The 12,681-nt window shown below is 44.7% G+C and overlaps 1 protein-coding gene across 4 annotated transcripts in view; it reads left to right on the top strand.

The window, feature by feature from the left end:
* Positions 1-12,681, top strand: part of PITPNM3 (PITPNM family member 3) — a 272,469-nt gene that overhangs the window by 222,074 nt on the left and 37,714 nt on the right. For all 4 annotated transcript variants that reach the window (XM_025212941.1, XM_014523475.2, XM_025212939.1 and 1 more), the window contains 2 exons: positions 3,850-4,022; positions 12,185-12,355. In XM_025212941.1, coding sequence (XP_025068726.1) covers positions 3,850-4,022; positions 12,185-12,355 — 344 coding nt within the window. The remainder of the gene's footprint in view (positions 1-3,849; positions 4,023-12,184; positions 12,356-12,681) is intronic.

Genomic DNA, 12,681 nt, shown 5'->3' with positions numbered 1-12,681 from the left:
TTTTAACAACTGGGTTTCAAGATTCAAGCAACAAATAAATCAAAACAGTATTCTTAATTAGCTTCCCTGAAATGTAGGAAAGCTTTTCAACTACATATATTTACATAGCATGAAAGGTTCCTCACTTCCTTTGTCTGTGTGTCTCCTCCCAGGTAGTGTGGACTGTTTGCTTTTATGTCTGTATCCTTTTGTGCTTTTTTATTATTTTTTTTCCTTTCTGTTTTTTCTTTCTGTATTTCCTTGGGAGTGATGCCAATAGAGAGAGAGAGAGAGAGAGAGACCCTGATTTGTGCTCCCAAGTTTCAGTTCTGTGGGCACTCGGGTACAGTGCAAAGTTGCCACCGCGCTGTACTCCAGCCTGCCTCTTTTTTGTCAGTAATAGCTCAAGGTATTTTTATTCTAGCTCTGTGGATGCAGTCAGTACGTTCCTTTTTTGGGGGTTTCATTGATTTATTCTCTTTTGGCTTTCAAGTCAGTATGGTGTGTGTGTGTGTGTGTGGGGGGGGGGGGGGGGGGCTCTCCCTATTCCCTACTGCCTAGTCCCTTTATCACTATTAGGACAGGAGGGTTTCAAGTACCTTCCCCACAACAAAACAAGCCCTTGGATATCACAGAATTTGTCCAGATTTCATGTCCTTCGCCTAGGGCTCTTTTTCTGTATTGGAAAGAAACTCTCGGGGTCTTTAAGGTGGGCGCTGCATTCGGCCAACTTTATAACAGACTCTCTGGTGACTAAAACTAGTTTTTCAAGTTTAGGCTCTTGATCTCTCACTTACAAATTTAAGCATCAAAATATTGGTGTTTTGTTGTCACTTGTTCTGTGGAAAAGATGCTTGCAGTCTAGTAGCAAAATGAATTAAATCCTCCCTATAGGTTACTTATGTCTCTGGGAAAGAAAAGCAAAACCCATCCTTTTATCTGAAAACAAATCAGTATACAGGCATATACTGAAGTTACAGTATATGCCTGTATTCCACTAATAAGGGTTTGATTTTCAGCCTGTGTTCATCAGAAGTGGACAAGCTTTTTCTACAGATGGCTTAACTCAGAGGAAGAGGAAAAGGGAATGTTATAGAATTTGCAGGACACCTATTGAAGCCCACAGAAGTAGCTTTTAAAAAAATATACAGTGGCCAAGTAATACAGAATGATCTTTTCTACTATTTTTACCAAATTTGATTAAGCTAGCTAATGCAGTTCAGAGGGAGTTTGTGACAACATACAATTAAGAGATGCAGTGTTAAAGAAATGTGCGTTCAGGGAATAACAAAAGAACTTAAGAAATGACACAATCCTCCTTGCATCTTTAGCTTTTTAGTTTTCAGATATCTATTTTTTTTGTTACTAAAAACCACTAGATTTTAAGCAAAACTATATTTTAGCTTAAAAACAAACTTAAACGTGTTATGCCTCACCCTGATTTCTCACCAGGTTTATGCTAATCTATTAGAGAGTAGCACGGGTGTAGCTGGAAATGCAGGAAGTGAGAGAGAGGGAGATTATGTATTCTGTAATAAAATGTGTGAAAAAGTCCCTCTCTCCAGTGATTTAAGAAAAGTTTTAGTTTTCTACATATCAATTCAGTCCTTAAAAATGATCTCTTTATGTAGAGATGCTTTCCCAGTTTTGGACTGTGAGGTGACAAGGGCACCTAAGCATGGAAATTGGCTCATTCCCTATGCTTTGGCAGGGCTGTCTTGTGCTAACTTGTAGCGTAGTGACACTTCCCTGAACAGAAGCTCCCTTCTGTCAGCAGAGCTGCATCTAGGCAGCAGGGGGGCAGGTGGCTGGCAAAGGTATGCGAACTAATGGCTGTGATCTTTTCGCACCCTAAGGCGACAGAGCTTTGGCACCAGAATTGGTAGCATAGACCAACCCACAATGCATGTTACCTTTTTTTTTAAAAGGTAACAAGCACTAGGCCTGTGCGAATAGGGAAGTATTTGATTGGGATTCAGCCAATTTGGAGGACAATGATTCGATTCGGAGATTTGGATCACTGAATATGAATCAATTCGGCTGAATCTGCTTCAGAAGATTCGGCACTGATTCGGAAAGATTCGGTGATTCGGATCAGCTGGGGAGAAGCAGGCACAGCCGGGTGGCTGCAGGTTCTCCCACGGGTGGCACCGAAGCAGGCACAGCTGGGTGACTGCAGGTTCTCCCACGGCTCCTCCAGCTGTGCCTGCCTCTCCCTGGGTGGGGGGAGCCACGGGAGAAGCCCCCATGGCTGCCCTGCCCGGCCCCAGCCTCCCGTCACATTAAAAAAAATTAAAATAAAATAAAGTCCACTCACTGGATGCAGCAGTGGGATCAGGGCCTCTGGGTACTTGTGGCAGAGCCCCCCGCACAGTGGGGAGTGGCAAGGATTGCGTTCCCCCCAACTGGCACCCGCATGGCAGCTACCCCATGGTGCGTGTGCAGCGTGGCTCAGCAGGTGTGGTGCGCTGCTGGAGAGCTGGGGCCCCTGGGGCTGAGTGCTGCCGGGCTCTGGCTGACACGTGGAGCTGCCCCAGCTCCCAGGCAGCGTACGGCACCCTGCAAGCAGCAGCAGGGCAGAGCTCCCGCTCCCAGTGCTGCCAAACCCACATCCCGTGCCCCCTCCCCAAGTAACGCCCCCCCGTCTCAGCTGGGCAGCTTGTCCCTAGATCCATCCCCAATCCCTCCCTCCCCCACGACCCTTCCCTCCTCCCTCCCCAACCCCAACAGACTTACCAGCTGGAGGCAGCCGTGTCAACTGCCTGTTTAGTTTATGGCTGAATCTCTGAAGCAGACAAATCTTTTTCGAAGCTTTTTCCAAAACAATTCGGATGCTTCAAATCAATTCGGAGCTTTTAATTGGTCTTCTGATTCAATTCAGATTTGGAGATTCGGTTCCCGAATCGGGCCGAAACTCCTCCAAATCGAGTCAGCTACCAAAGCTTCGCACGGCCCTAACAAGCACCTACATCTCCATGTAGAGCCAGATGCCTAATATGTTTTATAATCCAGTGCTTGGCCTCTGTGTGCCTCATTCTCCTGGGCTCATACCTTTTATACTTATACTAGTGCAAAGCAGGTGTATAACATGAACACTCTGATCTAGAGGCATTCGGTACTAGCTTTGCAGAGATGTGAAGAGCAAAACAAGGAGCCAGTCAGGGGAGAAACCATTCTCTTGAAGGAAGGGATCAAATCTACCCATCTCAAACCTCAGTGGTTTGTGGATTAACACTTAATTTGTAAATCCCTTTACAGGTAAAAAGCTGGACATATATGTTGCCTGTTTTCACTGGTACAATATAGGTAGCTGCGATGTGGGGCGAAAATTCCTGGCAGAATTAATTTGTCACCCAGTACGCCCATGTATTCAGTGACTTATTGAGTCATATTCAGACACAACTTGAGTCTGTTAAATTTTTCAGTAGAGGGTTTTTGTGGATTCCTTCTTGTGGCTATGATTATGGGAGGAGGAAAAAAACCTCCATAGTCCTGAATCATGTAGTACTCATTCAATTATTGTGTATTATAACTAGAGAGGCACATCATCAAGGAGGCCAAAGCACTACAAGTGCTGGGCGGCCATCAAAACGAAGTATAACTATAGGGAATTACTGGCTTTTCAGGCTGGTGAATTTACCATGCATCTGCTTAAGGTGAGGCATTGAATAACTAACAGAGCAAGTGGGGAACTACCGTGATCGTAGGGTTGCTATGCTTTATCAGTGCTTGTGTTTAAAGCACTCTGGGCACACAGATAGGGACTGGAGTTCTCTAATCAGCCTCTCTGTACATTACCACTCTGTCCAGTGAGACTTAAAAAGATCCCTGGCTCATTGTTGCTAAAACTGTGTATTTTTTCTTGTCCAGCATCCACTCAAGCGTGCTGAAGGATGATGCAGACTTTGCTCCTGCGAGTATCTCCAGTCTCTCGGAAGTCAACCTGGGACGGTTTGAGTTTGAAGTTTCTGACTTCTTCCTCTTTGGATCCCCGCTTGGTCTGGTGCTGGCCATGAGAAGTACCGTTCTGCCTGGCCTGGATGGTAAGCATGTTTCCAGGTTACACCGGCGGTTGTGTGGGGGCCAGCAGGGACAGAGAGATCCATGAAAAATGAGAGATGGTTGCTGTGTCATGAGGGGCTTCTGTAGTTTAAGTTAGTGCAAGTCCACTGGTATACTGGTGGGAAGAGCTCATGCCACATCCTCTTCCCAGGGTCCCCATAGGCTACTCTATATGTCTGTAGGGGTAAATCCAGGCAGCTTCTGCCACCTATTGCAATCCTCAGGCACGTTTCAAACCCTGAAGTTGGCTAGTGAGGCTGCTCTCAGGTCCACCGGAGACGATAAGTGTTTAATAATGGGCACATAGGACAAGCCTGGATCAGCCTTGCTGATGTGTTTTTAGTTTGGAGTATGTGTACAGACTTGGGTGAATGGAGTATGCAATCCACAGCTGTGTAGACAAACCCCTATTTTGATACCATGGCATCTTCATGCTGTGAAGTGGGAAAGCATGCGTGGACCTGCATAGCAAGTGAGAATCAATGCATTGCTGAGAAGTCCCAGGCTTCAAGCCCCTTGCCTGTATCCTCCATTGGAGGGTCCATCTTGTGCCCCTTTAAATAATGCCATTTGAAGAAGCTTGCAAAGCAATACACTTTGACCTCTGTGATATGCAAGACTAATGCAAGTGAGTGATGTATTTTATCTTTCCCCATAGTCATTTAAAATAGCCTAAGGATCGGATGTGAGATCTTTAGTAGTCTTTTCCTATAACTCAATGAGCTTCTGTTCAGGCCTTGAAACTATTATGGGGGAAAATCATTAAATGCATGCAGCACATACCCCTGGTAATGAGTTCACTTATTTTCTTCATTTGTAACTTTGTATTTAGTTACAAAACTGTTGCATGAGAATGGAATTTACATTCACTGTACTGCAAAGCTAGCCTTATTGATCGTGTCACAGAGCTGTTGAAGAGATTAGCAGAAATTGTGTGTGTGATGGCTGACTTTCAAATTGCACTGCAATTTGTTATTATGTCTTAAAGATTTCTTCCCAAGATTAATACCTTTTACCTATGGCTTTTTCTAATGCTTACCAAGCACTGACATCCTATAAATACATACAGTTACTTATGTCTGGATCACTCCTTGGAGCTATAATACACAATTTAACAAGGTGCATTCAATGAATCAGAATTCACCCTGTAGAGGTATGCGAATACAAAGCATCTCGTTGGTATTCACAGAAATAAGCTGATTATCCAATGGCAGCTAGCTATAAATTGATTGCATCTTCAGCAGGTGGATGGACTAGAAGGCCTCTGGTTCCTTTTCATTACCATTTTCAGTAGGTCTGTGAATTATTTTGGGTGACTAGAGCAAAATAGCAGTACTGATGACATGATATTTCCTGGCAGAAGTTGACACTTCTGCTCATAGGCTAAGTACAGACAGTCAAAAAGCCTAAGGCTGAATCAATTCAGTCTTTGCAGGTTAGTCTAAGCTGCAGAGATTAATCTGAGAAACACCTAGACAGAGATTGACTTTTGATTCAGGAAATGCAGCCACATGTTGGGGCGGGGGGCACTACAGCATGGGTCTCTGGCACATAGCCAGCATGGCTTCTGCTTCCTGCTGCCCCTGAGGTCTCTGGGGTTTCAGTTCAGAATCACATCAGCAGGACTCTGCAGGGTTGCTTATCACTTCCTCTTCCTGCTTCCAGGTGCCTCTGGGATTTGTAGTCCACAGTTGTAGCTAGCAGTAAGTTTAGCAGGGCAGGGGAGCTCTGTACTTGGGGGAAGGAGGGGTTAACCCCCCTTCCCTGGCCACAGATGCCAGCTGGGTTTTGCTTGGGGTGGTAGTTTCTGCCTCACCCCACCCAACCCTTCTCTGCTGAAGCAGACAGCACAGCACAGCATAGCCCAGGGCTGCAAAGCATACTGGGGGACTGTGATTTATCTGGAACCAGAAATGGGGTCTGGGATAGAAGTTTCAGAAATCGTTTGACCCAAATCAGTTAAGTCTGATACTACATTCAGCCAGGTTTATCTTAAACCAATGTCAACCATTTTGAAAATGTTTTATGTGCACTGAATTCCTCTTCTGTTACAGGTTTAAACCAGTTTCTGATGACTTAAACCAGTTTGTATGTAACGTCTGTCTCTAGCCATAGAGCCTACAGTGAATGATTCTGTAAAGTAAACTCACAAAGTGAGTTTCATCCTGAAAGCTGAAATTCATGTTTCATCTCAAGGGGAGACGCGTGATTTGAAAAGGCGCATATGTGCGTTTATCTTAACTGTACCCAGGTACAAAGTGTTTTTTGCAAGAGGGATTGCTTTGGGAGGTTTTTGTATGCTTCTCCATGCAACAAGAAAAGAAGAGTTGTTTGACATTTGTAGCATGTGGAAACGTTTGTATGACTCTGTAATGCCATGTGGGTATTTACAAGGCACGGTAGGCCTTTTTACACACATCAGTACTCTTCTTGGGTTCAGATAGGTAAGTGAGGTCATACTAGACATTGATGTGTCCAAATACACTAAAAGGTGCGGTCAGAGCTGAGTCAAGCTGCCATGACCATTTCTTTACAAGTTTGAAATTAAGGAAATTCTGCACAAGGCTGCAAATAAGTCTGGTCCGATTCCTGGTTTCTCATAGGAGTGTTTAGAATTTAAGTGATTTTTTTGCTTGATTCAACATGAATCCTCGTGAATTTGACTAAATTTTACATGAGGTCTTTGACATAGTTTGCACTTGAATGTTGAAATACATTTGTGCATGTGTATGTGAATGGGAAAAATTCCCCACCAGCACCTGGGAAACAAATCCATGAATTTTCATGGGACTCTGCTTACTTGCATAAAGATCAATCATGTACAGTTAAGTTAACAAGTTGAGACCAGCGTTACCTCTTGTATTTACTTTTTATGACCAGTTCCTTCAATGAGAGGCTCGATCTTCCATTAGAGTCTGTGCCACATGGGCATAATTGGTCTGCCTTTTGCTCAGTGAACCTGATGGGCAGTGTTTGGTCTGTCCGTGGGCTGGACCCAGCTTGATCCAGCACCTTGGCAGGGGTGGCAGGGCCCCTTATGGCCGTGTGAAGAGAAGATGGGGGGGCAGCTTAGCCCTGATCCAGCCATGCAGAGGGAAAGGGGCATGACCTGGTCCCGATTTGGCCATACAGGGCTTGGGAATTTGGAAGAGGGGGAGGATGATGGTATTCATTGCCACTGCCCCCCTGCCACCAGATTTCCTGTCCCATGGGGAGCCCTGTGGGCTGGTTTTGTCCTGCAGGCCAGAGGTTGGGCACCCCAAGTATAGACCATTGCCATAACATGTACTGCTGTAAACCTAAGAGTTATTCTTACAAAATGCTTTTTCCTCAAGGTTCAAACATTAAGGGATAGAAATACCTTGGAATTTGCAGGAGATCCCTTTGTGCTGGGAAATTGGCATGATCTTTTGGGTCTGAATAACGCCCGTTTCAATACGCACAAAAATCCATTATTGATCTGTGCTGCTTACAATATGAATTGAGTGGAAGCTATTCATTTGTCACATACAGAGGCCTTTTTTTGCAGAACAAGAGCAGTTTCTTTTCAGATGTATGCTTGTATTTATTGTCTCAGAAACCATCTTTCTAAGGGGCTCCTGTGCCTGGGTATTGACGTGTTATAAATTTGCTCATGTACAGCAAGTATTAGAAAGCACAATTATGAGCTGATTTAATTACCTTCAGCTATTCCTTTATTGCTAACCCAGGCAGCTCATATTAAGCATGGTGGGAATGAAAGACTAAACCAATATGTGACCTGCAAGAGGGAGAAGCTCAGTTTACTGAGGTAATATCCGATTACTGCTCTGCTGTATAATGGCTCAATCTGTAAATACACCCAGCAAAGTTCTAGACTAGCCAAAATACAGGTTTAATTATAATGCCGCACCACGCTTCACCTTTATACAATGTATTTCAGCCCACTTGGTCTCTGCAAGTGTATTATACTTGCTTCTCAAAGAATTAATTGCTGCCGTGTTGAAATGCCAACACGCTGATGATCGTTTTTCACATCTTCTGGCAAGTGCTAAAGAACAAAACAGAGCTTTAATAAACCACCCAAAGTATCCGTGAGGCTTTACCCACTTTTGCTCGCTCTTCTCTTACATACTGCACCATGTTGCATTGCTAGCACCCCGTGCGGGTCGTGGGAGAACACGTTCCCTTGTCAGCCCAGGTTTGGTCTTACAAAACCTTGGCAGGACGGTGGCTTGGAATATAGTGTAAAATAAATAATTAATATAGTGTATTTTGTGCATGGGAATTTCTGAATTTGAATCCTTGCTCCTCCGAAGACCTTCTGCCGTCAATCAGAGTATATGGGAGACTGTATCCAGATCCTACGGAAGACAATGTCTGGTGGGGCATTTTGTGTCTTTATGCCGTCCTGTGTAGATTTGTGGTGTGAAACAAAATATGAAAAGGTCGAACAGTCACCAACTCCTCCATGACCATTTCAGGCTGGACATAAGAACTTCTTTACTGTCCGAGCCCCCAAGGCCTGGAATAGACTGCCACCGGAGGTGGTTCAAACACCTACTTTGAACGTCTTCAAGAGACATTTGGATGCGTATCTTGCTGGGATCCTATGACCCCAGCTGACTTCCTGCCCCTGGGGCAGGGGGCTGGACTCGATGATCTTCCGAGGTCCCTTCCAGCCCTAATGTCTATGAATCGATGAATGACGTGACGTAAAGAGATGGTATGTGAAATGGTCCCATGCAGAGATGTGAGGTCATGTCAGAATCCGCACGTCTGTTCCCACCCTTGCTACGAGAACGGACAAGGGGCGATGAGTAATTCGTATTCAGATGCAAGTGGTAAAGGGGAAAAGATTATATGTTGCCTTCAGGAAGCCCTTCTGATTTTAATTCCCAGGTTTTTTTCTCTCTTTGCAGTCGTGTGCGCTTAATTACCTGACACTCAGACATTCTTGCCAAAATAAGCACTATCCAGCAAACATCAGAGCAGAGTTTGGACACCCCACAGCTGGAAGCGTGGTATTAGCCACAGATCATACTTTACACATGTTACAAAACTGCAGTAGGAGGGTCTGAGGAGGGACCAAAGAGTAACTGAAAGGCCCCCAAACACCCACGCTTTTCATTTAGCATGACAAGAAACCTACTGAATGAAACAGGTGTTATGCCACCCCCGGAGTGAGTCAGGCAATGTGAAAGGCAGCATATAGTGCAGCTCACAATAAGGGACAAACTCACCCCTCACCAGAACCAGATCAACTACGGGTTTCCCCACCATGCAAGGGCAGTGCCGCAGCATTTTCTCAGGAGAGCGTTAGGATTCGTATCTTCATGACTTGACACCTCGCAAGGGCAGGGTTTGATCTGATGTTTTTGCTACCCATTAGAGAGAGTGCATAAAAAGGGAGGGCGAACTGAACACCTATGTTTCATCTACATTTGTTCCATATGAAGGAATCACTCTGCCCTGACGCTCCCATGCTCCTTGGTCTTGGCAAGGTTTTCAGCAGCGACCACTCTTCTGCTTCTGCATGTGCAATGCAATGCACCCCATAAAGTCGCAGCTTACTTTTTGGCCAGTTCCAAACAGCGATGCATCTGTGGGGTGACTAGTACCTTCCTGACTTATGCACAGATAAGCTGGGCACACTGCTGTCTTTTGAGGCTATAATCACTTCCAAATGTCTAAGCAAAGGCTGGATGCCAATATAACGCTTTGACGGTTGATTTGAGGTTGCATGCGGTTTGGCTGTTTAGCTCGAACTGGACCAGATTTTTTTTTTTTTTTTTTGGTCTTTCCAAGTAAAACTCAGTGTTGCCCAACTTGGGAACTAGATCAGATTTCAGAAATGTTCTTGGCACTTGTGCCACAGTTTGGGGCGATCCTCAAGCATATGTCTAGCAACTCATGTGCTGACAGATGAATACCTCCCTATACCTTGAGGTATGGGTATTTTTAGCAGACACTTGGCAATGCCACAGAAAAGTTTCTCTTATTACCGTGAGAACTGATGATGAGATCATTGGAAATGTCTGAACAGTCTGCTGTGCTGTTCCTGGCAGAGCATCCTGCCTGTATACACCAGTGATTTCCCTAAATAAGTGCGATTGTCTGTCTGTTTCTGTGCCATTGTCCTAAATGCAGTTGGGGATTCTTTGAGGGCCAGAATTTGGTACTATTTGACACTATTGGCACAAAAATTTGGCCCTAAATGCCTGTCGTAATTTCAGTCTGCATGATTTGGCTTTGCAGTTCCCTTCTAGCAGCAGTGGCTTAGTTCTTTCATTCCTCCTACAAAGAGCACGTGCAGTTAAGATTGCAGCTGAGGCAAATATGCAGCAGCTAAGCCAAAGTACATCCCTTTCTGTCCAGCTTCTGGCTAAACACGTGGACTGTCACCTTTTGAGAAGACAGTGAACTGAAGTGGCTTGCTGCTCCTGTAATTGGAGGATGCTATCTTGTGGAAAGGGCTGCAAAGACAAACTCCATTAGATAGCCTTGCAGCACATAGGTTTTGAGCTTAACCATCCTCTGCCATGCAGGTTCTCAAGTGTATTGGGCAGATGGCCTCCCCCTCTCCAGCCACAAGCAGAGAAAAGTCTGTTCCCAAAATGTGGCATCCTAGTTCCCCTCCCTTATTTGTTTGGGACTAGATGGAAAAATGTATCTGAGACTGGGAGGAAGAATGCCAAATCATGCTTTCTGCTTTCTGTTATAAGATGGGGTTTTAATATGCAGAAGATTCAGTGCCACTGGATAGGATGCTAATACGGGACTTAGCAGGCCTAAGGTCACCTTGGCCACGTGATTTTGTTTCTCTGTGCTTTGGTTCTCAGCTGTACAATAAGAACAACAGCGCTGCCTTAGCTAGGGGGCTTGTGAGGTTACGTCCCTTAGGGATGGTGATGTACTGCGGCAATAGAGGGTACCATTAAATTAATTTTTCTCCATGTGGGTTTGCATCACCGGTACTTCTAAACAACACTGAAGTAGGATGTTGTACAAACAAGTCTATTTTAAGGAACGGCATCAGTTCCGTATGATCAGTGAAAGGCACCAATAGCAGACTCTAACAGAAGAAATTTTTTGAGATGATTATATCGTGCAGCAGGTTGGAAAACATTAAGGGACTGATCCTACTTGTACTGAGTTCACTGGGAGCAGGCATAATATTCCCAAACATCTGTTATAAGTATTCTAATCAATTCTTTACTCCTGCAGTTAATGAATGTTGTCGACTGTTGTAACATGCATGTGCTGCTATAATACACCAAGTCTATTAGTGTAATTAGACCATAATGGATTGATCTGCTAACCTGGAGAGGTTCAGGGATCCAAATGTGGTTTGGTTAGATGGGAAATAACTGTACCAACTGGTTCGTGGACCCCAAAAAGCCTGTATGATCACCCATTTGAATACAAAAGATGTCTCTATCTTGAAGCTGGAGACTGGACTGAAAGAGCGCTTCATTAGCTGAGCAAGCAGGTGATTTCTACTACCCCCCCCTCCCCCCCATTCCCGCCAACCCCCCCAAAATCCATTTACAGTTGTAAATGCGTTGCAGACTGAGTGGCTCAGTAGCTGTGTCTCTCTAGCAAGCTTCATACACGCTTGGGTCTTGGGTTGTAATATGCACAATCTCATTTTTATGCATTAGCTTCCACAAATTGACTTCCGATTTTGCAGTGCTTTTTTCTCACCTACCTGCTCTTGCTTTCTTCTATATTTCAGTCCTCCCAACTTAATGGCCCCATCAAACCATTTTGCCTTGAAATATTCAAAAGACACAATGCCTTGTTTTTTGCAGCTGTGATGTTCAATAATGCATTTAGCAGGCTTTAAAACTTTATTGACTTCCTGGTTTCCATTTGTTTCAAAGGCTGGTCTTAGCCTTAGCATGACTGCCTCATTCTCAGGCTGTGATCCCTCTGTAAAGCTACCTTGCCATGCAGATAGCTCTCTATGAAGAAATAGAAAATAATGTAATCGGAAGAATCTTGCCTCTTTTTTGACTGTGTGGGCAGTTTGGGCTATTATTTGCAGAAGACTGTACAAGGACTATATATTTAACCCTACCTCCAGCTTGGATATCTCAAGAGACATGAGCAGTTGCTAAGGAAGTGATACTGAATTCTTTCTTTCTCTCTCTCATTTCAGTATGTCAAGTCCGCCCAGCTTGCAGCCAAGTGTACAGTTTTTTTCATTCTGCCGACCCCTCTGCCTGCAGACTAGAGCCACTGCTGGAGAAAAACTTCCACCTCTTGTCTCCATTTAACGTCCCGCGGTACCAGAGATACCCTCTGGGGGATGGAAGATCGCACCATTTAGGTACCATAAGCATTTTACATATCCTGTGGCGTGGTTTTCATTACCCTCTCTCCCTGGTGTTCTGCATTTTCTCATTCAGCAACTCTGTTCGAGAGGATTTTAAAGACAGATGCTGCCAACATGCTGAGGAGGAGCCAGAGGACGTAGAGCAGGAAAAGACATGGGGTTACTCAACAGCTAGAAACCAAGAGGGATGCTTTGAACTGGCACTGTTGGTTTCTTAAATGCTTTTCTGCTTTCTGCCACTGACCAACCCCTCTCTGTGGATTGTTGCTGGAGCTGAGGCACCTCTTCTCCAGCTTCTGATCTATAATGGGGTTGATTTG

This window comes from Alligator sinensis, unplaced genomic scaffold (assembly GCF_000455745.1).
Source record: "Alligator sinensis unplaced genomic scaffold, ASM45574v1 scaffold714_1, whole genome shotgun sequence".
Lineage (NCBI taxonomy): Eukaryota > Metazoa > Chordata > Crocodylia > Alligatoridae > Alligator > Alligator sinensis.
This window is presented reverse-complemented; position numbering and strand designations above follow the sequence as displayed.